At 37.6% G+C, this 24905-nt stretch overlaps 10 protein-coding genes across 10 annotated transcripts; 6 read left to right on the top strand and 4 right to left on the bottom strand.

Annotated features, from left to right (window-relative positions):
• Window positions 1–310: 310 nt before the first annotated feature.
• Window positions 311–1544, bottom strand: L201_000952 (uncharacterized protein; the record flags this gene model as incomplete). The annotated part of the gene is made up of 2 exons (XM_066216747.1): window positions 311–1183; window positions 1263–1544. 2 exons carry the CDS (start codon window positions 1542–1544, stop codon window positions 311–313), a joined length of 1155 nt encoding a protein of 384 aa, XP_066072844.1.
• A 476-nt stretch (window positions 1545–2020) lies between these two features.
• L201_000953 (uncharacterized protein) lies at window positions 2021–3784 on the top strand (the record flags this gene model as incomplete). Its single annotated transcript, XM_066216748.1, has 5 exons — window positions 2021–2190; window positions 2274–2335; window positions 2401–2507; window positions 2566–3209; window positions 3280–3784. 5 exons carry the CDS (start codon window positions 2021–2023, stop codon window positions 3782–3784), a joined length of 1488 nt encoding a protein of 495 aa, XP_066072845.1.
• A 903-nt stretch (window positions 3785–4687) lies between these two features.
• On the top strand, window positions 4688–5247 carry L201_000954 (thioredoxin; the record flags this gene model as incomplete). The annotated part of the gene is made up of 4 exons (XM_066216749.1): window positions 4688–4729; window positions 4806–4946; window positions 5051–5155; window positions 5221–5247. 4 exons carry the CDS (start codon window positions 4688–4690, stop codon window positions 5245–5247), a joined length of 315 nt encoding a protein of 104 aa, XP_066072846.1.
• A 260-nt stretch (window positions 5248–5507) lies between these two features.
• On the bottom strand, window positions 5508–7315 carry L201_000955 (uncharacterized protein; the record flags this gene model as incomplete). Its single annotated transcript, XM_066216750.1, has 4 exons — window positions 5508–6119; window positions 6210–6398; window positions 6521–6817; window positions 6902–7315. 4 exons carry the CDS (start codon window positions 7313–7315, stop codon window positions 5508–5510), a joined length of 1512 nt encoding a protein of 503 aa, XP_066072847.1.
• Window positions 7316–8453: 1138 nt separating this feature from the next.
• On the bottom strand, window positions 8454–10117 carry L201_000956 (uncharacterized protein; the record flags this gene model as incomplete). The annotated part of the gene is made up of 8 exons (XM_066216751.1): window positions 8454–8611; window positions 8684–8720; window positions 8810–8908; window positions 8977–9152; window positions 9226–9510; window positions 9599–9663; window positions 9734–9925; window positions 9990–10117. 8 exons carry the CDS (start codon window positions 10115–10117, stop codon window positions 8454–8456), a joined length of 1140 nt encoding a protein of 379 aa, XP_066072848.1.
• A 1541-nt stretch (window positions 10118–11658) lies between these two features.
• Window positions 11659–12609, top strand: L201_000957 (uncharacterized protein; the record flags this gene model as incomplete). Its single annotated transcript, XM_066216752.1, has 1 exon — window positions 11659–12609. The coding sequence occupies one exon, from the start codon at window positions 11659–11661 to the stop codon at window positions 12607–12609; it is 951 nt and encodes a 316-aa protein (XP_066072849.1).
• A 117-nt stretch (window positions 12610–12726) lies between these two features.
• Window positions 12727–14174, bottom strand: L201_000958 (uncharacterized protein; the record flags this gene model as incomplete). Its single annotated transcript, XM_066216753.1, has 2 exons — window positions 12727–13486; window positions 13582–14174. 2 exons carry the CDS (start codon window positions 14172–14174, stop codon window positions 12727–12729), a joined length of 1353 nt encoding a protein of 450 aa, XP_066072850.1.
• Window positions 14175–15335: 1161 nt separating this feature from the next.
• Window positions 15336–16575, top strand: L201_000959 (uncharacterized protein; the record flags this gene model as incomplete). The annotated part of the gene is made up of 8 exons (XM_066216754.1): window positions 15336–15371; window positions 15450–15509; window positions 15612–15663; window positions 15736–15814; window positions 15886–15970; window positions 16044–16259; window positions 16361–16423; window positions 16495–16575. The coding sequence occupies 8 exons, from the start codon at window positions 15336–15338 to the stop codon at window positions 16573–16575; spliced, it is 672 nt and encodes a 223-aa protein (XP_066072851.1).
• A 1661-nt stretch (window positions 16576–18236) lies between these two features.
• On the top strand, window positions 18237–20389 carry L201_000960 (kynurenine 3-monooxygenase; the record flags this gene model as incomplete). The annotated part of the gene is made up of 9 exons (XM_066216755.1): window positions 18237–18354; window positions 18434–18535; window positions 18595–18695; window positions 18765–19111; window positions 19216–19366; window positions 19427–19606; window positions 19662–19726; window positions 19784–19981; window positions 20062–20389. 9 exons carry the CDS (start codon window positions 18237–18239, stop codon window positions 20387–20389), a joined length of 1590 nt encoding a protein of 529 aa, XP_066072852.1.
• Window positions 20390–22152: 1763 nt separating this feature from the next.
• Window positions 22153–24874, top strand: L201_000961 (uncharacterized protein; the record flags this gene model as incomplete). Its single annotated transcript, XM_066216756.1, has 4 exons — window positions 22153–22894; window positions 22948–23608; window positions 23662–24166; window positions 24389–24874. The coding sequence occupies 4 exons, from the start codon at window positions 22153–22155 to the stop codon at window positions 24872–24874; spliced, it is 2394 nt and encodes a 797-aa protein (XP_066072853.1).
• Between the last annotated feature and the right edge of the window lie 31 nt (window positions 24875–24905).

Below are 24905 nucleotides of genomic sequence, written 5' to 3' on the forward strand. Positions count from 1 at the left end.
AAGGAAAGAAGAAGGGAAGAAATGATGAAACGATGATAAAATATGCATGTTTTCCTTTCACCCCAAAGAGTCGTTTTCCTTCGAGTTCCTGAAAGTGTAATGTTCGCTGATGAGTGATGGTCTGTAACCTATGAGCATTGCCCCACTCTGTAGTCTGACGATGTTTTGATGGTGAAACGACCCTAAATGATCTCTGAATGGGGAAAAGGCGACTTGTTGATTTAATTGAATTTTCATTAGTGCTTGATTTTTGGCAACAGAGTCAATCTTGAGATTTTGTCTGACATATATAATACATCCTAAGCAGCAACTAAAACCCAAATATATCATCCATTGTATCCTTTTTCTTCTTCGTCTTAACCTTCTTTTTCACCTGAGATGTGTCATCACCTAGAAGTGCCAACTCATTCTGCTTTTCCGTTGTTTGACTCTTCTTTATTTGTTTGATAGGCCCGTTTATGGCCGAGTCTGTCAACTCAAAGGTTTGTTTATTCTTTGGGTTCTCCGTTTTCTCGAAAATCACGTCCATATCAAGTGGTCTCTTCTTCTTTTTCTTCTTTATGGTATCAACAGTCGAAGGTGTGGAGGAACTTATGACATCAGGTGTCTCCTCCAGCGCTTGGGAAGCTTTTGATCTCTTTCTCATGTCCTCCTCCGCAGTATCATCATTTGTAATCGAGAAAAGGTGTGAAGATGTTTTGTCCGATCTTTGAGCTGAACGCATATCAGAACTATTATTGCGTGAAAATTTAGGTGAATTTGCACGTGATTCTGACTTGTCGAGTAAACCTGTAAGTTTAGGTTCAGAAGATGAGGCTGAAGGTGTAGCTGATGTTGATACCATTCGCTCAACTTTTTCACCTAATTCCACTTCTACTCCTGAAAGACCCATTTCAGCTATTATATCTTGTTTGTTAGGTTTACTTTCTCTTTGATCCGTTCTGATCCCGTTATCCGCCTTGACATCCCCTTTGGTATTTTTCTGTTTTAATTTTGATTTTGACATGATACCTCCTGAGCTGATCAATCGTTCTAAATCCATACCTAAGCCATTTGCTATATTCAAAGTAATCGTAAACAGTCTAGCATAAATAGCTAAAACACTAGTTTGCAAAGGTAGGAAATGATGTAATTCGATGACTTGAGATGTTAGGCGTTGAGCAGTGAATAACGATTTTATGGTCTATGATTGAATGGACACGAGATCAGCACCTTCTTTCGTCTATTATCGATACTGTGAGAGATGTGATCAAGACGCTTACACAATTGACCAATCGTTCTCCTCGTAATTTCCGCTTCTCCCATTTTTGCTGATCATCACTAGGTGCGTCTTTGATATAAGTGAGTAACGCTTTACCGATCCTCAGTACCTCATACATCCGTCGTAGAAAGAGCTGTGTACGGTGTTGGTCCCTAGCTCTGAGAAGTAAAGTCTGCAGAGATGATAATTCCGTTGAAAGATGAGATGAAACTGATGAGTGTATCTGTATTCGATATAGGGGTGTTGAAGGGCCGCCTAGAGAAGGCGAAGCGGAGGTGGACATCCTGCCTGATTTGAAGGTCATTCACTGTGGTTATATCGATGTCCTCGACATAGCCTGGGCGTAGGTAGCAATCATCAATGAGTGAGTTTATGATCACTTTCTTGAATATCTTGCACTTCAGAATCAAATTCGGTTAATAACAAAAAGATCCTTCTTTTGAACCAAACTTAAATTGATGAGTGATACTTTCCGCTGGAACGGTTGAGAGTGCGAGTCACGTGCTTTGTCGCCTAAGTAGGTTGCCGAAATCAAGAAATCGTACGAGAAAATTACACGAGGAGGACCGTGCGTTTGTTTACATCCGTACAGTAGTACTCGTATATGTACTCGTATATACCACGCGTCCAATAATTTACGTCAATAATATTTGAATTCATCGAAAAATAAAAGTAAATACAATATCTATTGACAACATCTTTTTTATTTTCTTCATCTTGCATCACAATTACAAGAGGAAGTGTTCTGGATTTGACAATATGGCAGTAACAATGGATGGACCTTCGTCCAACCTTAGAAAGAGAAAATCAAACGGTAACCTCAATTCCGATAATATTCTTAATGGAAAATCAACTGCTCTGTTGAAGATCAATGCTATGCCTACTGAACATGGTCAAGAAATGGATAAAAAGTTAGATGAACATCGGGAGTGAGTAACAGTTCAGTCCATTATGTTCAGCTGTCTCTTGAGATCCTAAGATCAATAGCTAATTTCAGCATATCGTAATCTAGATACGAATTTGGTGGTCCAGGTGGTGTTATCGCCATGATGGTTGGATTCCCGCTTCTTATGTGTGAGTGACAGTTGTTACATCTTATACGTTCGGTGTGACTATGGCTGAAAATTACTGCGATGTAGACTACCTTTGGATATGTCTTTGGTACTATCAAGGTAAATTTGTTTACCCATCATCAGCAAACGACATTCGACCTTTCCTCAACAAGATGGGTCAGCATATCTACGAGGTGAGCTGCACAAAACACGATTTGATCCATAACGTCAGCTGATATTCTTCTCTTTCAGGGAGCATATCCGACCAAATTCGCTTGGGTCACTTATTGTGGTCTCACCGCTATTCAACTTTTTTTCGCTCTTATTCTACCCGGTCTCGCTCAAAATGGTCTTCCAGTTCCCTCATTAGGATACAAAGCCCTTCCTTACCACTGTAACGCACTTTACTCTTGGTACGCCACGTTGATCCTTTCATACGTCTTACACAAGACTGGTGTATATCGATTACCATGGATCATCGAAAACTATGGTCCAATCATGACAGTAGCTTTGATCGTTTCATTTTCAGTATCAATCCTCATCGATGTCTGCGGTAGACTTTTCCATTATGGTGGTAAACCAATGCGATTATCTGGAAATATCATCTACGACCACTTTATGGGTATCACACTCAACCCTAGACTTGGTAGAGTTGATTTGAAAATGTTCGCCGAAGTTAGAGTGCCATGGGTCCTATTGTTCTTAATCTCACTCTCTGGTGTAGTTAAGCAATATGAGGAACTTGGTAGAGTTACCTACAACATGTGGCACATGCTCTTGGCTACTGGTTTATACATGAACGCCTGTGCTAAAGCTGAACACATGATTCCTCAAACTTGGGATATGTTCCACGAAAAATTCGGTTGGATGCTGATCTTCTGGAATATGGCCGGAGTGTGAGTACAGCTGTCCTTCGCAAAGCATCGTTTGAATGAACGCTGATAACACCTTTCCATTGTGACATAGACCATTCACATACTGTTACCCAACCATTTACATGGTTAGAGCTGCGTCATCAACATACGAATTCCCGTTATGGGGTAACATTGCTATGTTCGTTACACTCGTTACATTCTACTACATCTTTGATTGTTCAATGGCACAAAAATCAAACTTCAAAATGCACCAACAAGGTGAACATAATCCAAGAAAAGCATTCCCCGTTTTACCTGGATCTGATCTTAAAGATCCATCTTATATCCAAACTAAACATGGTAATAAGCTTTTAACAGGTGGATGTTGGGCATATGCAAGAAAGATTAACTATACTGCAGATTGGATTCAAGCTTGTACATGGGGTTTAACAGCTGGTTTCAATACACCAATTACTTTATTCTATCCAATTTTCTTTTTAGCTGTTTTAACACATAGATGTGGAAGGGATTTCGCCAAATGTTCAGTTAAATATGGTGAAGATTGGGATGAATACTGTAAAGTTGTTAGATGGAAGTTTATACCTGGTATCTACTAGACAGATAGATCACATAGAATTAGAATAGAACAGAATATATATAGTGTGAAGAAGAGAGATAGCGAATAGAGATTTAGCTGCACAATCCTACGGCGAGTCGTATATTAGTCGTCCATGGACATAAGACAAGTTGAATCCCAAGTATATGACTCGTTTAAGCGCACATAGTGTTTCTAGTTTCACAATAGATCTCCATTTATTCCATAGAGACACATGCATTGATACAAATGCGCCGTAAAAACAATGTTTATCTCGTTTTGTCGGTGCGATGCATGCAATGTTTTTAGCACGTATATGTGAACTGAAACCCGAAGTGCCACAATCACTACCCGTGTTATGGGTTATTATGAGTGGGTTCTTGGTGGATTAGGCCGATAAATCGGGGATTGAATCCAAAACATGGTGATGTTCTGGTACACACCATTAAAAGTCACGTCGTGTCACTGTAGAGAGAGTCAAGAATACCATTTGTAAGCGGTTAAGCTGATTCAGCTCGTTTATCTGATCTTGATTCAACTTATCTTTTGTTTATACATTCTTATCTAGCATCATCTGCATTTAGTGATACTTTTTTTGGTGAGTTCGAGTTTCGGATTTGAGTCTCTGATCGTTCGATTGATAAGCAAAAATATGGACTTGAGTGGGAGGAAAGGTATAAATAGATGAAATATTCTAGATTTTGGGAAATCAACATTTCTTGTTATCGATATAATCACTTATCCCATCTTGTATTTTCATAATCATCACTGTATTACTACTATTCACAGACCATCTAGCCTTTACTGTATCAATACTCGACTGTTTACTTAAATCACATTTACATTGCTAAAAGCTAAACTGACCTATATCTCAATTCATATAACTCCGAATAGAAAAGAAATTTAAGTAGATAAATTATACAAAATGGTTAAAGCTATTGAATCCCACCAAGAATTCAAAGACCTCGTGAGTATCCTATTCTCATCTGAACTATCCTCATTGATGACAGTATAATGCTGACATACTATTCCTTTTTTGATAGATCTCAGGTTCTCAACCAGTTGTAGTTGATTTCTGGGCAACATGGTGTGGTCCATGTAAAATGATTTCACCTCATTTCAACAAACTTGAAGAAAAATACCCAGGTGTCAAATTCGTTAAAGTTGATGTTGAAGAACAAGAGGTAAGTCATAATTGCTTCGTCTATCATCCTGTCCCCGTCAATGATTTTTATACGTATCGAGGGATAATGTCACTGATTTTTCGTTCTAACTTCAACCTATATAGGAAGTTGCCAAAGAAGCTGGTATCAAAGCCATGCCAACTTTCATCGCTTACAAAGATGGTCAACCAATCGAAACTGTTACTGGTGCCGTTCCAGCTAAGCTCAACGTAAGTCTTATCTCTTCTCATATAAAGTTGTTCTTCAACAAAGCTAACACGGTTTTGATCAATAGGCTCTCCTTGAAAAAATCTCTGCTTAAACAGTAAAAAATATAGAACCATTTGAGAATAGAAGGAGAAGGGGAGACAGATAACATAACGACTTCAATCAATGCATGTTTGAAATCTAGTGAATCGTTGTTAGGTGGAAACTAATAAAGCTCAAGTGGGGATCCTGATAAGCACGGCATGACAAAGCTGAGTAATAATCGGCACTGAATTGATAAGCTCTCTGCTCATACAGTTTGTCATATGAGCTGTACATGCTAATTGACAAATAAATCTACGGGCTCCTGGTTGATTAATGATGCCGCTGTACTTCACTTTCCAAATCAGATTTATACCGCGACAGAGTATTTAACCTATAATCCATCAAAGTAATCGTTTTCTCTATACCTTCAATGACATCTTGATCTGGACCAGTATCATCATATGCTCGAGCAAAATCTATCAATCTAACTTTTGTATGACTTCTCTTCTTACTTTTGTTTTCAGAATTGTCCTTTTCACTATGGTACGGTGAACGAACAAATGGAGATGAGTTGTCTAGTTCACCATGTACAACGTAAATGGAGGAACCAGTAAATTTCATATTTGTTCTACTAACCGATTCTTTCAATTCAATCAATTGTTGTCTTATATCTTTCATCGTTGAAACAGTACTTTCAATCTGATCCAGGTCATCTCTTTTCGATTGATACCCTTTGTGATTGGTACTGTAATGGTTCTTAATCGCATGACCTTTCGGTATTATCTTATCAATAGGAGAAGGAAATAATCTAATGAAAGCATCATCCAACGTGTCGCAATTCTCTCTTTGGGTATCACTTGACGATCTTTTCAATGATCTACCATATTTCTTATCTGTTCTGATTGTTGTATAGTCACCCGTTTTGGAATCTTTTATACTCGTCTACGTAAACAAAGCAATAAGACAAGAATCATCAGTAAATCAAAACTTTACAGTAAATTTGATCGTTGTCAAGATTGATACAGTACTTACATCCGCCCAAACCAATTGTACAGAATCCAAATAACTTGTACTTTCTCTTACTTTTTGCTTCATCTTTCTCATTTTAGCTTGCGTTGTATCTGCTGAATTGGGATTAACCATATTTCTACCTAGTTTTATATCAAATTCAGATATTGTTTCGAGTTTAAATCCATATTTCTCATTTTTCAACATTAAAGCCTAAATCATATTATCAGTCATCAGCGTATAAGAAGATGTACGATGTGCTGATATCTTATTTTTGTATAATCTCATTGCAGAATGAAATTGTCAAGTCATGGTACAGTATGTGGCAAACTTACGTTACGATGAAAATCAGAAGTATTTGTTCTTTTCAAAGTCGGTCTAGCACAAATGTTCAAATTATCCCCATCATCCAATCCGTGGTCCAATATCACTGTCACCTGACTATCAGAAAAGTGACTAGAATACGTTTCTGCCATTGTGTCAACGGGAGTGGGGGTTATAGAGGTCTTTGACGCTGTCAGGAACCGGTTGAAACAACCTTTATATTTTGGTACCCATTTGCTTATTTCGTGTGATCTTTCATCACCTCTTTTGACTCTTTGATAAAATTCAATTTCTGAATCATGTGTAGCCTACAGCAAGGAAAATCTGTCAGTCTGATTTTTATGTTGTTTTCGAATGACTTATTCTTTTCCCCGATTAAAACAGAAACTCACCTTTATGATCATCTTGCCAGTTGGATCGACTGATATACCACGTTCATGTCCGCCACCCGTATCTAATTCCTTCAAGAGATATGATGGAGGCGCTTGGATCATTTCCAGTTGATTGTGCTTGGCATCATGAATGAAACCAGATAACCATTCATCCTCTTTTTTTTCCGCATCTGAAATGTCTTCCTGTGATCTTACTGAGTCGTATTGACCCCGACGAATCCAAGGTGACCATGCTTTGCCACCTGTCGTGGGATTTCGGTTGGAGCTTTTCAAAAGATTGGGAAATGTATAATTACGTCTAAGATCGCTACTTGGACTGAGCAAATATGACAGGTGTATTGATTCAGCTAAAGGTGTCTCGATAACTGAATCTAGATCTGAGTGTGAGTCTGAGTCTATATCGGTTGAGGACATGATCGGTGCCTTTTTGTTGGACTTGATAATAAAGATGAAAGTATCAGTAATGATAATCTTGATTGGGTTATGATGAATACGCTATGACTGACACTGCAAGAAAAACTGAAATTGACAGATACTGTAGTGTTGACGTCTTTTGTCTTAATCTGGGGGAACAGCGAAAACACCTTTTATCGTATTGTGTGGCCAAATCAGCCATGTATACTGTATCTTGATCGGAGAAGAAGACGGTGTGGAATTTGGAAAGAAGGCCTCGTTTGTTTTATTCGCGCACGTTGTTACTCGTAACTTGGGTCTTCTGATTACTCTTAACGTGTTATTGGCGATAAAACCTTGATTGTCATACTGACTATTTCTAGAAAATTTCCCGAACTACGAGTATCCTTTTTTAATTGAAGTTATACCTAGCCATATGGAATTCTGTGAGAATCGAAGTCCGAAATTTTGAGTAGACGAAGTTCAGAAACAGCATCTGAGCCGTTGAGTCTTGCGATATTTTTCTAGCGAAACTAAGGATGCATATATCGTTTAGCCATCAGTCCTTTGATCGGCGAGTAAGTGAGCTTCCTTTCCAGCAATCTGAAATAGGATTGTCAATTTACCCTTTGAAAATAGCCCCCTTTAGAGCCGTGTGGCAGTACAGTAAAAAACGATGGACAGGCAGAGTGTGGTCATGGTTACCATGTTGTGAGCTGAAAACTGCTGACTTGAACCAGTGAGTCCTTGCTGGCTAACACCTGTACTCCCGCTTAATCGCCATATCAGGATGACAGTTTTTCCCTCCTTTGACTCTTCAGTAGATTAAAATCGATGACAGATTATTTAGGCGAATTATTCAAGCCAAGTATACCCTACCGAAGACGTACTTCCCTTTGGAAGTTTAGCGAATTGATTCGTATATATCGTCTGTAAGCTCAAAGTCTTTGGTGATGTAGCCTACTGTCAGCAATACCCAATATGCATGAAAATTATACGTATGACTATTCATATCTATTGTATTATAATTTTCTGTAAAGTTTTTTCTTTGATTATGTGTAGTCTATTTTCTCTTTGCCTTTTTCATGTTTTGGCTTACTTTTTTTATGTTTGCTCTCCTTTTCTACCTCTAACCTATATACTCAGGTAGAGTTTATGTTTAGTAACCTTTACCATCACCTTTTACTGATGTGATTTGGTTGTGTTTGGCTAAACATCCCATGACTCTGTTTACGTCACCTAAAGGAGCAACTGGGTATTTGTCACCTTTATGTTCAAGTAATCTTCTTAATTCGTGTGGATAATCAGTGATGATACCTGTATTGAGATATGAAACAATTTAGCATATTTAGTCACTTCTTCGTATTTCGTATGAAACTGATAACTTACCGTCAACTCCAATATCGAGTAAATACTCATAAAGGTTCTTTCGGCTACAATCAAAAAAACTTGATGTCAGTCTAAATATCGAAGTAAGTAACAGGAATAGACTTAATTCGCAGTCCAAGGTTTTACCCCAATGGAGAGTTCGTGAGCAGTCTCAACCATTTCTTTACTGGCGAATCCAATCCAACCTTTTTGAGAAGGATCAACAGCACCTCCAGTTGATGCGGACTATGTTAAAACAGTGGAATTCGTTAGCACACTGCTAGATACGTAGCTCAAGAGGGAAAAAGATTTACAGCTGTAGCGGATGGGGAAAGGAAATCGACACCAATTGAAGCGGCAGCTCTAGCTACTCTTTCTCCAATAGTTTCACCGGGGAAAGTATCGATGTCAATTCCAGCTAACCAATTTGAAGGTCCTGAAGCATGTGTGGTAAGGTTACCAGCTTTACCATCGGGATATACTTTGTATACTAGCAGTGATAACGATTTAATCAATATAGGAATAGTGAAGTGTTTCGTGAAAAAAAAAGAAGTATAGCTCACAAGTGCTATCATCACATAAAGCTGAAGTTCTTAATTGGGGATACCATTCTTTTGATAACTTGAGAGCTGTCCATTCAAATGATTGATGGGTAACTCTGTCCCAAATATTGTATTTACCATAAACGTCTCCAATAGCTTTAACGAAATCTGATGCACTTCTAGTTAGATTATGATAATCTCCATCGACTTTGGTTTCAATGTTGAATAAAACTTCTTCATCAGTTGCACATGATACGAAATCAAACATTTCTGATAATGTTGATAATTTTGTTCCTGGGTAAACCTCTAGAGGGGAGTAGTATGCTTCAGCTCTATTGACGAAAAGTCCGGTTGAGAGTTATCCAATAAAAAGATATAACCTTTCTATACTCACCTTGGAAAGGAAATGAATCTAATCTTTGGGTACCACAATCAAGGGTCTTGACTTGAGCCAATGTTCTTTTGGTTGATGGAAGACAATTAGTTCAAACAAATTCAATAGTATGAAAGGGGACCAATCTGCACTCACAAGTTGGCGATGTATTTACCAACATAAGGATACATCGGGTCATTATCCATAACTGCACCTGTATCTTTACATTTTGTAGGATCGATGTTCTCATCATGCCAAACAATCAAATGTCCATCTTGGGTTAAACCGAGATCCATCTCAAGAGATGTGACACCGTTGATAAGACCCCATGCGAATGAAGGAAGAGTACTATTTCAACACGATTGAATATCAGTCTTGTCTCCTCCACATCGATTGACAGGGTCAAACTTACTTTTCGACAGTCTCCCCTCGACCACCTCTATGACCTTGTAGATCAAAGTACTTTGAGTAACTCCATCGCTTAACAGGGGAAGCGGAAGCGAGACCTAGAACAAGGGAGAGGAGAGCGATGGATCGCATTTTTAAGGTATGTGCGGTGGAGAGGGAAGACGAGGATGAAGATGAAGAGAGGTTGAAACAACATGTTAATCTCACCTCAATTGTGTCACCTTTTATATGTCAGCAGAAGATGCGGAATGAGAGTATGGGACAAAGGTGAACGTGTGTATATGTTGTTATCCATCGATCAAGATATCACGTTCTTCAACATTCTTTTCTCCTCATGAATGTATGAATTTTGGGGTACTTGAAGCATAATAGACATCAAAGATTATCAAGAAGCCAAATGATCAGAAGCTCAATTGAGTCTGATAAGATGAAGAATATTCGTGTTCCGGATCAACGTTATCGAGCAATTATCTATGTTTGTAGATAAACGTGCGTTAATAACATAATTTGATAAGGTAAATTTAGATTAATAAAAAAACCTCGAATGCTTCCCGATAAAGTCTTGGCAAAAGCCTCTCGCGTCATTTGGATAACTTTTAGCATTGTTCAATGTGTGTCTGTATATGGTTTCATTGTTGAAGACTGGATTGAGTATCGAGTACCTGCTTTTGCCGAGGGGTTTTGCGTTTAGGGTGAATGAACAAGCAGTACCAATCATTATAGTCACGGAGTAACATTGTGGTCGCATAGATACAAGTTTTCGAAGCTGTGCCATAATGTTGTACTCATTGCTTCGAAAGTGCTTGATGTAGATGTAGATATCAAACGGTTTGACGATTTATATTGATGAGATAGAGGACGATAGGACCGAGGTATTTAACCGAGATGAGTAAACTGCCACAAACGTAAATAGTTTATAATACCGAAAGATAAGATGAAGATTTTTCCAGAGTGGTATGTTACGCGTTTCTATCAATGTCCCATGTCGAAGTGTATAAATTTTGATTTATTTGTGATTTCTTTTCTTTCTTTCTTCTTTCCTTCTTCTTTTCACTATGGGCCCGGCTCGATCTCTTCTTAATTTGAAGAGCTCTCAGCGATATTCGACTGAATGGAAGCGTCCCAATATTTTAATTAGATTGACGTATATTTCCTGTCGACGGGAGAGTTTAACGGCTATTCCCTTGAAAGATTTTCTTTTTCTATCAAAATCTTTTATCGGTTCCCTCTTTTTGAGGTTGAGCTGATAGAAGATTTAGAATTGGAAAACAACCGTTATTTCATATCCTTGCTTAATGTTAGATCATTGATCTTTGAAGATTTGGGAGAAACCAACGGATTGACATATTTATTTCTCTTTATATAACCTATTTTGTATTTTCACTTGACATATATAATAAATTCAAAATCATGCAGAATATATTCAATCAGATACATGCTGTACACGAACATCCTTACTTTGATGTTATTGAGAGACAATCATCATGCAGATATCTCTATTGTACCCATTTCTTTCCACGAAATCTCGATAATTCATTTAAGCCCACAAAATCAACAGACTCACCGGTAATGGAAATGACGCCAAAAGTTGAATTTCAACATTGCAACTTCTGTTGTCTTTCTGTTCTGCTTCACCTCAAAGATTGTTTCACTAAGCTCGTCAAAATGATATAATGACCTCACGCATAAAACAGGTATTACGACCTGCTCTTCCTCCTCATGTCAGCTTACCATCAAAACCTGTCAAAGCAGTAAGAGATCCACCTGCTATACCATTCTTCAAGGATCCTGGACATACTATACCTACAAAATGGGGATTATATCGGCCTCTTCTTAGATTGACAGCAAGTACAGAGACTTCAACGTCTCATGTATCTATTGGTCGCGAAATTAGAGAAAGATGGAAGGCAACTAAGGGATTAACTTCTGTACCAAAAGTTAGATCATTCTTAAGTGAATATTATGAACTTTTAGATCATTTAATTTCGGATAAAGCAGAACATGTTAAAGAAGTTAAGATACTCGAGCATAAATTAAAAGAGAAGCATGATAAAGCTGATTTAGAAAAAGTCAGAAAAATAGAAGAATTGAAAATGAAGCATGAAGAAGAGAACAACACAAAACCTAAATTAACAGGATCATTTCATAGACCAACATTATTTAATATACCTTTACCTAGAATGAAACCACAACCTAAATCAATTGGATCAATGATACATAATAGATTAAGATCAAGAGAAAGAAGAATGGTAAAAAGAAAAGAATATTCAAGTTTATTAAATGATATGAAATTAGAAGTTAATTTTTGGAACACTTTACAATCTCAATCTCAATCGAAATTAGAAGAAAATAATAATAATAATAATAATAATCATACCATTGTACAGGTACAAGTAGATGATTGGAATATATCAAAAGATCCTAGATCACCTGGTGGTTGGGATGGTATTATCAAGAATGAAATTAAATTAATGGATGAAAGGTTCAAGAAAGAAAATCGAAGATCAGAAATGATTTTCGATAAACCTCTATTAGATAGAATAGCTAAAGCAAAAGAAAGGAAAAAACTTTGGTGGAAATCTATAAAAGAGAAGAAGCAACAACACAGCAATCAGTCTAGCTGATTCCTAATTTGCATTCATAAATCGTCAATCATACACAAGTTGACCATGAAGCATTGTATATGCATTGAAATAAATGGGTATCATAGTGCTGGGTATATATCTATACATAAGATACAATCAAGCTTCACCAAGATCAGCTGCAAGAGCCATTCCGACGGCTTGCAAGACTTCTAAAGACGGTTCTTCGCTCAATCCCTTAACGATTTCTTCTGCTTGTACACCCAAAAGATCTTCCTCGACATCATCTCCACTATCCGCCTCATCAACATGATCCTCTTCATCAACATCGTCCTCTGCTCCATCTGATCCATAATCACCAAGAGCCATCAAGCATTCAGTTATGATTTTTGCTTTCTTCGGACCATCCTGTTTACTGTCATTCACCACTGACACCGTATTTTCCTCAAGCTCATTATCAACCGAATCAATCTTTCTTTTACCCCAACCAGAATCTCTCGTTCTTATTTGAATCAACGGTTCACTCAGAGGTACTACCATATAATTGCCTTTCTTCAGTCCTTCTTCCCATTTCGATTTCTCCATAATTTCAATAATCGGATATTCCACCCAAGCTGTACCACTCAACACTTCCGCTAGGGTATTGGAAGGATCTAAAGGTGGATAGTATAGTTTTTGACCTTTTTCATGTTCTGGTGACGGACGTGAGGGGGTGGAATGGAAGGCAAGAATGAAAACGATATCTGTCATCTCTATTGGTATGGTTATTAAGGATTTTAAGGTGGGTAAAGGTTTAGAATCGTTAGAAGCGAAAAGTATTCTTGGATGATTGATCGTTTTATATGAATCATTGGTTGAATTTGGATCAAACAGTTTGAAAGGTATGATGATATGTATGGTTATATTCAGTTGTTTAGTCCTATGAAGGATGATAAGGTTAATATACATATATACATCGCTATAAATGCATTTAAAGCAGTGGCATAGTCCTTATTTGACTGCTGCTAAACTCACTTTGGATTCCAACTTGATTGATTTATATTACGTTTTTCCATTCCATTTGGCATAAAATCAATTTGACAATTTCTCTTCTGTAATTCTCTTTTTAATAAATCTGATTTTTGATGGTGATGATGATGATTTCTTTTGATTTTTTGATTTCTATCATTATTATTATTACGCCGTATTATGTTATTTGATGAGGTAGATTTTATTTCTTCAATTTTAACATTTTCACCCCAACCTATGACTTTTCTTCTACCTTCTTCTAACCATTTATAATCATCTGACCAAACTCCTTGACCATATTGATTTAATGGTACGAATGAAGTAGGATCTCTTATTCCATTACATTCATCCATCGATTTATGCTTTTTGGAACATTCCAATGAACATGTTCTCTTTGAACATCTTGGACAAGTATATTTAGGTGGTGTATAACATACTACACATTTAGTTGTATCGATAGGAGTTGCCGTTGACTTAGCGTTGATAGTGGTATGAGTAGCTGTTGAATTTAATGGTATGGAAGATGGTTTAGAAGGTCCGGCAGTTGAAGATGATGACGAAGGTAGAAAGCTTGGTCGCGCAGGAAGAGGATGATTCATTGTTGCTGATGGATTACAGATTTAATCTGTTCGCTATGATGATTTTGGTTTACGATACTGCTGACGAGGTGTTGAAAGCGTCCTAAAAGGTAATCTAGATAATCCACAACAACAAATCTTCAGATCTCCTCCACATATATATCCTCATGTAACCGGTTCAACTAACTTTTTTTCAGCGAGGTCTGAGCGGTCATCTCCGCTTTTCTAGTGCCTGACTAGTACTAGTGTACCTGCTGCTGGATTATTTCGCAACAGCGATTGATAGATGAAGTTGAAGGGAATAAAGAGTGAAAGCACAATACTCCGAAAGAACGCTGATGCTTGTCGTCAAGGCATGAACAGCCTAATCAGCGACAATCGATTTGGTGTTCGAGGCATGCTGGTATCCTTCAATTTGTATTCGTCATTGACACTATCTTTCTTTCAAACCTGATCTCAATCTTCCTTTCGATACTTAGCTCAACGAATATGGACTAGTTCTGATAGATTTCGCAGTAATAGTGAATCAAGGTGTATAGCAGTAGTGGAGAAGGGGGATATCTAACCTAACCAGAGATCTACTTGAAATGCTGAATAGACCAACGACCATCATGTAAGCCACAATTAATTAATAATTCTGACACACAAGCGCTTGGATCTCTCAGTGATCTGTGGGTCAGGAATCACTCAACAACCGAATTCTTCGGAAGCCTTAGTGAATCTACCTATAAGTCTCAAATAGTGAACCAGACTTCACTACTAGATCATCATCAATTCATGTAGTTCCCGCAATGTTCCCTTTACCCCGTTTCAAAGCTCAATTATTACCAAACATTAGTCAATTTCAGTCAGAATGGTATTTGAAGCCGAGGGAGATCTGAGCGTGGGTTTCTTTTGTAATAGGTCTTGATGGAACTTATCAAATATTTTTGCAAAGAGATGGATGGATAGGTATATGTATATGTATATAAGTCAAAGTTACTATCGAGTGGTATATCAGAATCCCTTCTCTTCAAACAAAACCCTCAAAGAGCTTTCGCCAACTACTTACAGAACATCAATTAGACATAGGTTACTGAACGCCTCAATCTTACTCAATAGAATATACTATTTCATTCAAACATTCTTCAGTCACTGAAGTCAACCCAAATCACTCTGTAACACCCCATCGCATCAATCACCATGTCAGGTCAATCAAGCCTAGCTTACCCAGAAATGGTGAGTACTCGTTTCCTTCTCGATTACATCACTACCAAGCGAATCACATGGACTAACTTTGCATTTTTACCCAATTAGAAAGAATTGTTTGATAGAAACGATCAATGGGCAGAAAGTGTACGACGACAAGATCCAGGAGTAAGTTGAGTGAATACTATGATGTTGTTTTCTCTTGGCGATGAAGAATCGATCTATCCGTGATTGAACTCATGACTGATTACTGAGTGACGTGTCATACAGTTCTTCCCAAAACACTATCCTGGTCAAAGACCTGAAATCCTTTGGATAGGTTGTAAGTAATTGGATAGAATTATTTATACTTGATATCACTTGCTTAATATATGTAACGATTCACGCTCTATAGGCTCAGATGCTCGAGTACCAGAAACTACTATTATGGGTTGTCAACCTGGTGATATCTTTGTTCATCGTAATATTGCCAAGTGAGTTGAAAATGAAGGATATCGAATTGAAGCGAGCTGCATTTGACAATTGACTGAATTACCCATTTCAGCCTTTACTCACCTCAAGATGATTCATTAAATGCAGTCATGATGATCGCTTTACAAAATTTCAAAGTTAAACATATTGTGATTACCGTGAATATTTTTCATCGCTTTTTCAAATCAAGTGATTATGACTAACACTGATTTCAAAATCATTTGTAAATAGGGACATACAAATTGTGTAGGATGCACAACAGCATTAAACGTATCAATGTTACCTAAAACAAAAGCTACAACACCCTTACAAAAATATATTGAACCTTTAGCAACTTTATCTGGAACTCTATTTGATGGTAATAGACCACCAAGTTTAGATTTATTAGTTGAAGAAAATGTGTTACAACAAGTTAAGAATTTATCAGAATGTGATGTTATCAAGAATGTAAGTTGTAGATTTTACCTAAGACCTTGAGTAATTGGGAATCGTATATGTAAAGAAACAATACAAGGAAACATAACTGATTGAATCGTTATCGAACCTAGGATTGGAAAAGAAGAGGTACAGATGGTGTTAGAGTTCATGGTTGGGTATATCACCTTGAAGATGTAAGTGTGTTGCAAATTTTGACGAAACGCAATACGGAGTAAAGCTAACCGTTACATACTATACTCTGTAGGGTACCATTCGAGATTTGAACTGCACTATCGGTCCACCAGGTCATATCCCAGGTCAAAGAATGGTCAACAACTATTTCTAGGGTGTCAGATAATTGCGAAGTTGTTTTTAACTATAAATAGCATTTTCATTTTTGGTCTTGGGTTGATATGCAATGGTCTGTACAGGAGTTTTGTTATATTTTGCTTTCGCATATCTGGTGTACTGTATGCATATAGACAGATATTTATAATAAGACACGCTATTCCGCATCATTGATATTCAATAATCAAATAACAGTTGCAATAAATTGAAAATGGGTACAAACGAATAAATATACAAAAAAGAATTAAAAACCCTCAGCAATAAGTGTATGATATCGCTCCTGGCATAAAGAAACCCTTTATGACCGATGTCAGGCGGTCAGGTAACTAAAGCTAGCGATGAAGAAATTCAATAGCATCATAGGGTTTAGAATGGGGGAAAGGAAACAACAACAACAACAATAAAACGAAAAAAAATCAGATGTGTGGGCGATTTTATGTTTTATTGTTTTGTGTTAAAATGAAAGAAAGAAAAAAAAAAAGAGAGAAAAAGAATGTTTTGTAGGTAGAGATAGCTCAAGACACAGAGTAAGCCCCATCGAGTTACCTATCCTTCTTTCCAATTCTATAAAATGAATAGAAGAAGTATATGATTAGGCAATCGTATAACTATAAACTATGAGCACATAAATTTCATCTTCTGCGAAATCCATCTTCACTTCTTTTGATCATAACATCTGAAATCTTAACGGCTCATATCTTCGCCTGAATAAGAGATGAAATAATCAAAAAAGAAAAAAAAAGCAATCTAACCCCCTTGATTTTCATTATTTTATGACCCAATATTTATCTTCAATTTATATCAAAATCCGGTTTTAACATAAAAACCGTAGATTATATGATAATTTAGAAGATTATGACAATATTGTTTGTTGAATTTAGTCTGAATGAAAACCAAAATCCTTTTTCCATCATCCTAGTTCTAAAACTCTAGCAGAAAAAGAGGGTATTGAGATACTGTTCATTTAAACTTCCAAGATAAAAGAAATGGTCTTGAAGATAGAAGGAAATACAAATGATCAATCTTGTAGTTAATTACGTACAAGTCCTTTCGAAACCATAAGTATCCTTTTTTTCCATCTTCAACCATTCCTCATTACCTCTTTATATTGAAGTTAAAATTAATAAATATCCAATGATCCTTGATTCTAACCAAAATCTCGAAAAAAAAGGACGATAATGGAAAGAAGGATATAAGAGGAAAGATCTAGATGTGATTAAGAAGAGGCTCCGGGGACTTTCACCCACAGCTATTATAAAGTATGACAGAACATCTCAAAATTGAAGAGATGTCTATTTGTACGTAGGCTGCGATTACGATTCTTGTGCTTGAGCTATAAAGAGGAAAGAGAAAGAGAAAGAAAAAGAAATAAGTTCAAAAGCTGAAATTGAAATTTTGTGTCTCTTTGGGAACGAGGTCAACGCGTAATTTTTGGTTGTTGAGATTATTTTGCGCTTAAATGGACACCATAATTAAGTTGAACATAAGGTGGAGGTCGTCCTCCGTTTGAATCCGATTACATAGGCACTTTAACAAAAGATAAAGTCAGAGATCGTCAAAATGTATATGTTTGAATAACATGAAATCGTCCTAATTGAATGAACACTACTTATAATCCATTTGTCTCCCGGATCAAACATCGATATTTCCGAGAGCAGAATGTCAGAAACTAGACCCAGAAAAGCTTTGATCATTGGTGCAGGTCCAGTCGGTGCACTCACTGCACTGAGTTTACATCGTAGAGGATGGCAAGTTGAACTTTGGGAATCGCGTGATGGTATGTCAACTGTAGTCACTTCACATGAGCTATAGCTATACATTTTGGACAACTCAATACTGATTATACGAAAATCTAGATCCAAGAGGTAAAGACGCAGCTCCAAGTAATCTTCGATCCATCAATCTCGCTATTTCCGCTCGTGGTTTAGAAGCTCTAAGAAGTGTTGATCCGTCATTGGGTGAGTTGAATAACGCCCCATAAGAATATAGTATAAATGTTCTCATGAATTCATTATAGCCGAGCAGTTTCAAAATGAAGCTATACCTATGAAAGGTCGAATGATACATCATGTAGATGGTAAACAGGAATCACAGATATATGATCCTATTAATGGACAGGTAAGCTATGGTTTGACTGAGGATAACCTTTAGCTTATTGTCTATTTCGGGAATTCCCTTCACTTGCAGTGCATCAACTCCATTGGTAGACCCTTATTGAATCAGAGATTAGTCGAATCATTACCTTCAGAAATTAAAATCCGATTTCAAACTAAATTATCTAAACTCGATTTAAACGATAAAATCGCTTTTGGTGAATCTGTAGAAAAGAAAAGTGATGTTGTTGTAGTTGGTGAAGAACATGATGATGGTAAAATTGGTGGTGAAGGTAAAGGTAATACCGATAATGCTAGCAATAAAAAGGGTAAAGGTAAACAATCAATGAAAGAAGATAATGAACCTACTAAATTCGATTTGATCATTGGATGTGATGGTTCTTGGTCAAAAGTTAGAAATTCAATGATGAGAATGGAAAGGTTAGTCATATATCTACAGTCTCTCCGGTTCTCAAATTTTCCCTCTCTGAAAGGCTTGTCGATGTAACCCCAAAGTATCAAGCTAATTTACTCTCTTCTCACAGAATCGATTTCTCACGATCATTTATACCACACGCTTATATCGAGCTGCATATGCCTGCCGATCCAACCAAACCAGGTGGATATGCTATAGATAAAAACCATTTACATATTTGGCCAAGACATTCTTTCATGCTCATCGGACTACCTAACAAAGTGAGCTTGTTTGCTCCCAAACGCTTTCAGGGGTTAAGCTTATATGCCACGATTATTCAGGACGGCTCGTTCACTCTCACATTATTCTTACCATTTTCATCCTTGTCAACTATCACTACGAGAGAGGCAGCCAGTCGATTCTTCCATGAACATTTCCCTTCGGCCATACAAATAGTAGGAGAGAAAAAATTACTAGATGATTTCGAAAACAACCCTAGGGGTAATTTGGTCACTATCAATGTGAGATATCAATACTCGTTGCAAACAGTTCTATTCAGCTGATACGTTCCACTAGTGTACGCCTTCAGCTTGGTCATCTCATGCATTGTTACTAGGTGATGCTTCGCATAGTATGGTACCGTAAGTGCGATACGACTTCATACAGAGATCAAGGCTGAATCACTTTTTGTGTTCTAGCTTCTACGGTCAAGGCCTCAATTGCGGTCTTGAGGACGTTCGAGTGCTTAATTCGGTACTAGAGAAGCACAAGATATCAGCTACGACCTCGTTGGAACTAGGAGAAACGGATACAGAACTTGAATTAGCCCTTAAAGCATATTCTGTGGAAAGACAAGCCGATCTGCAAGCAATATGCGAATTGGCCTTGCAAAATTAGTAAGTTTGCTGATGTGTCGCATTAATCTGCTCGAGCCAGTTATAGGCTGATTCTAATTCTGATTTTGTATTGCCTTTAGCACCGAAATGAGATCCCATGTCTTATCTCCTTTCCATCATTTCCGAAGATTACTAGACTCTGTATTGACACGCATCATACCGTCTTCACCTCAACCACTTCACCTCTCCTTGACTGAGCCATTCCCATCGAAAAAAGTCAAAGGTTGGACTAGTTTGTATGAAATGGTTACTTTCCGTCCTGATGTACCTTATTCAGAAGCTTTGAGGAAAGAAAGAAGTCAGAAGGAGATCATGGCTTGGTCTGGTTACATATCTGGTTTGGTAACTTTAGGTGGTGTTGGGTTTATAGGATTAACATTAGCCAGGAGATGGCTAGATAGAAAATAGCCACGGATGGCTTTTCCGGATAGGCATCTTATCACAAATCTATCAGTAAATATTAAGGCTGCTCGAGATCTTTTGTAACAGATCTATTTGATATGTTTGATATGCATCGCACTCATATTTGTCTCGATCACAGAACCGATTTAGGATGTTGGTTCCTTTTGATGAGGCTTTCTTCTTTTCTTAAACTTTTGCAAATCAATTTTCCTATCGGTAGTTTCCGCTATAAAGTTCCCTTAAAATACCTCGTACCTTTTCCTATCGTGGTGGCCAAACATCGTCCAGTATTATAAAATAAAATGTTACACCGTATAGAGTACCCCTAAGGTAGAGATGATAAGACCCATGGGCAGAGTGGGTTCACTTTTCATCATGTGTAATTCGAAGCGGGGCTGCGAATAGATATGGTACTGAAAAAGGGCTTTCAGATATGTGATTACAAAACAAGCATACATATGAAATCATGAGCTTCGGTTACAGCTTCACCTGGAGACACGTTTGTATAGTCTAAAAGTAAAAGGGTAGTGACGTTTTTGATAATCGTGTATTGATTAACGATTATCATATACAACCAGTATTAAAATGGAGAAAGTTCGGTTGAAGCTACCGAAAGTAAAACGCTAGTGACGCACGCAGTCATCTTCAGGTTTTTCTTCGCTACAAAGTTCAGGTTTATCATTCTGAGTAAGGTATTACCTGACTCGAGTAAAGATCACAAATGGAGTCAATCAACCACGATGGATGCTGCATGGATTGTGCATCTAGATATTGTCTTCATGCGTAATATAAGAAAATTCCCAACTTCTCTAAAGAGATCAAAACATAAAATTCCCAACTTGTATATAGCGATTGGGGATAGAAGATGAAAAGTTGGGAATTTTCGGGTTGACGTTTGATTGTATCATTTTATATCAATTTATACTTTTTTATACTTTTTCCCTTGTTTTCCTCGAACCCTATTACGGCAGACAACGACCACACTCCTATTGAGCACATTTATTATAACAGCAACTCTGGACGATATGCCCCGGACCGCGGCCCGAGATCAGTACGGTCAGGGATTTAACCGATAACACAGATGGATACTACAGTAGGACTGAAAAGTGACATACGGCCCGCACGTCATAGTACAGTTATAAGGAAAGGGGATAAAATAGATTTCAGGGTTTATGACAAAGGATAAAGGATCTAAAACTTATATTTTGCCGCAATTTCATTTTTCAAAAGATCATAATTATTTCAATAAAACCTATCTTCAAAATTCCCAACTTTTTTCAAGGTGGTGATTGAGATTACTCGTACATCTTTAGTAGGTTTACAGAAACATTCCGACTCTATCCTTGATATTCTCTTTTATAACAAGATAGGTTAAGATCGCATTTATCATTCTTTTTCCCCTTCTTTCCATACTTTTCTTTCGATTCATTGTATATTTGTACTTTCATTTGTACAACAAATCACTTTGGACCGCTCGTCGACGATATCATCACGTCCGTGCTTCTCTCATCAAAGCCGATAAACCGAACGACCAATACTTGATCCGGCCTATCAATACTTCCCATCTTTTACGATCCTTTGTTCGATCGTATACCTTATCATCTTATCAAAGGAACACTATATCAAAGGAGATTGCATCCTTTGTTCCACATATCCCGGACCGAACTCATCTCACACGTTTGTTCGGTAAATCACAACTATATAAATCGATTTAAATCGTAACATTCTCTCATCTAATTGATCTCACAAACATCTTAAACACTTTCAAAATGTACCGAGCAAGATCATTTATGCCTGGTAGAAGGGCTCTTATAGCCTCAACAGCAACTGTAGCAGTTGGATCAGCATATTTATTATATAGACCTGCATACGCAGAATCAAATTTCAGTCATCTTGATAAAAAAAGACCTGGTCCATTATGGTCACCACCATCAAGAGCACAAATGTTGGAACATTTAAAAACATCAGGTACTTATATACATAGACAAGCTGAAGGTGGACCTGAACCTGGAGCAGTATTGAAAAAAGAAGAAGCTGAATCGGAAGGTGATGATGTATTTGACTTATTGATTGTTGGTGGTGGTGCAACAGGTGCAGGTACCGCATTAGACGCAGCATCAAGAGGTTTGAAAGTAGCTTGTGTTGAAAGAGATGATTTCGCTTCAGGTACTTCATCAAAATCCACAAAATTAGTTCATGGTGGTGTAAGATATTTACAAAAAGCTATTTTCGAATTAGATTATGAACAATGGAAATTAGTTAAAGAAGCTTTAAAAGAAAGAAGAGTTTTCTTAGAAACTGCTCCTCATTTATCACATATGTTACCTATCCTTTTACCTATTTACACTTGGTGGCAACTTCCTTATTACTATGCCGGTTGTAAACTTTACGATATCTTAGCAGGTAAAGAAAATATGGAATCCGCTTACTGGATGGGCAAAGGTAAAGCTATGGAAGCTTTCCCTATGTTAAAGGATGAAGGTTTAGTCGGTGGTGTTGTGTACTACGATGGTGAGTGATCTCAGTCCTCATAATTTATTCAATAGCTAATCATCAATGTTTAGGTCAACACAACGATTCCCGAATGAACATCTCGCTTGTTATGACTGCTGCGTCTCACGGTGCCATCATGGCCAACCATGTTGAGGTTACCCAGCTTCACAAACGACCTGATCCAGCTCGAGGTGGAGAAGAAAGAATTTACGCTGCTTCTGTCAAAGATCGAATGACCGGTGAAGAATGGAAAGTTCGATGTCGAGGTGTTATCAACGCTACTGGACCATTCAGTGATGGTGTAAGAAAACTCGATGAACCAACTACCAAAGAAATTGTAGCTCCTTCAGCTGGTGTACACATCACTCTCCCTAACTACTATGGTCCAAAGACAATGGGTCTCCTTGATCCTGCTACATCCGATGGACGAGTCATCTTCTTCTTACCATGGCAAGGAAACGTTATTGCTGGTACAACCGATTCCCCTACCACTGTATCTCAAAACCCTGTTCCCCAGGAAAAAGAAATTCAATGGATTCTTGACGAAGTCAGAAATTATCTCTCACCTGATGTTAAAGTCAGACGAGGTGATGTTCTTTCAGCTTGGTCAGGTATTCGACCTTTAGTTATGGACCCTGCTGCCAAAAACACCCAATCTCTCGTACGAAATCACATGATCAACATCAGTAAAGGTGGTTTATTGACAATTGCCGGTGGTAAATGGACAACATAGTAAGTAGCTTATAAGAGGCAAAACCAATGCAATCGCTAACCTATCTGAACAGCCGAGCTATGGCTGAAGAAACCGTCGACGCTGCCATCAAAGAATACGGTCTTAAACCTAATGGTCCAAGTACAACTGAACACATCAAACTTGTCGGTGGTCACGCCTGGTCAAAGACAATGTACATCAAACTTATTCAACAATTCGGTCTTGAAACTGAAGTAGCCAAACACTTATCTGAATCTTATGGTGACCGAGCTTGGACTGTCGCTTCCATGGCAGCCACTACTGGTCAATCATGGCCTCTTCACGGTGTTCGATTCTCTCCATTATATCCATACATTGAAGCTGAAGCTCGATACGCTGTACGAGCTGAATACGCTTTAACTGCTGTTGATTTCATTGCTCGAAGAACTAGATTATCATTCTTAAACGTTCAAGTCACACTCGAAGCTTTACCTAGAGTCATTGATATTATGGGTGAAGAATTAGGTTGGGATAGAACAAAGAAAGAATCTGAATTTGATAACGCTGTTGAATTCTTGAAATCTATGGGTTTACCTGAAGTAAGTTTAAATTCAAATTCTTTTACAAGTAATACGGAAGTCATAAAGGCGAATGTGAAATTGCAAATGCGGAAGAATGAAGAGCAAAAGCTTGAATTCTTAAAGCGCATGAAAGTTCACAATAGTATGAAGAGAGAAGAAGAGGAAGATCGAAGAGTTGCGAAGAAAGAAGAAGAAGAAGAAGATTCAATGCTAACAAACCAATTTGAATTTGAACAACAGCAATCAACAAAACTTAAACTTGCAGATGTAGCTAAATCACACGGTAATATCGGTACTCTTGGTTTAGCCGATAGTGAAGATGCCAAATTATACGCTCGAGCTCAATTCACTCCAGATGAAGTATCAAACCTTAAAAAACAATTTGAAGATCTTGATTTCGACCACGATCAACATATCAGTAAAGATGATCTTATTCACGCTATGACTACAATGGGTTACAATGCTTCAACTGAAATTGCTGATAGTGTATTAAGAGAAGTTGATTTCGGTAGAAAAGGATTTGTAGATTTCCAAGATTACCTTGATATCGCAGCTGGTCTTAAAGAATTACAACTTGAATCTGCTTTCACACATTTAGCTCAACTTGATACATCAAGAAAATTGAATCATACAAAAGCTCAAATTGGTGAACATGCAACTGATTCAAGTGAGCAAAGAGATACAAGACGAAAGATCCCAGTTGAAAGATCAGGTGGTGGTACATAAGCGGGAGTTTAGCAAGTAGAAACGGAAAGGG

The sequence above is a fragment of the Kwoniella dendrophila genome, chromosome 1 (assembly GCF_036810415.1).
Source record: "Kwoniella dendrophila CBS 6074 chromosome 1, complete sequence".
NCBI classification, from domain to species: domain Eukaryota; kingdom Fungi; phylum Basidiomycota; class Tremellomycetes; order Tremellales; family Cryptococcaceae; genus Kwoniella; species Kwoniella dendrophila.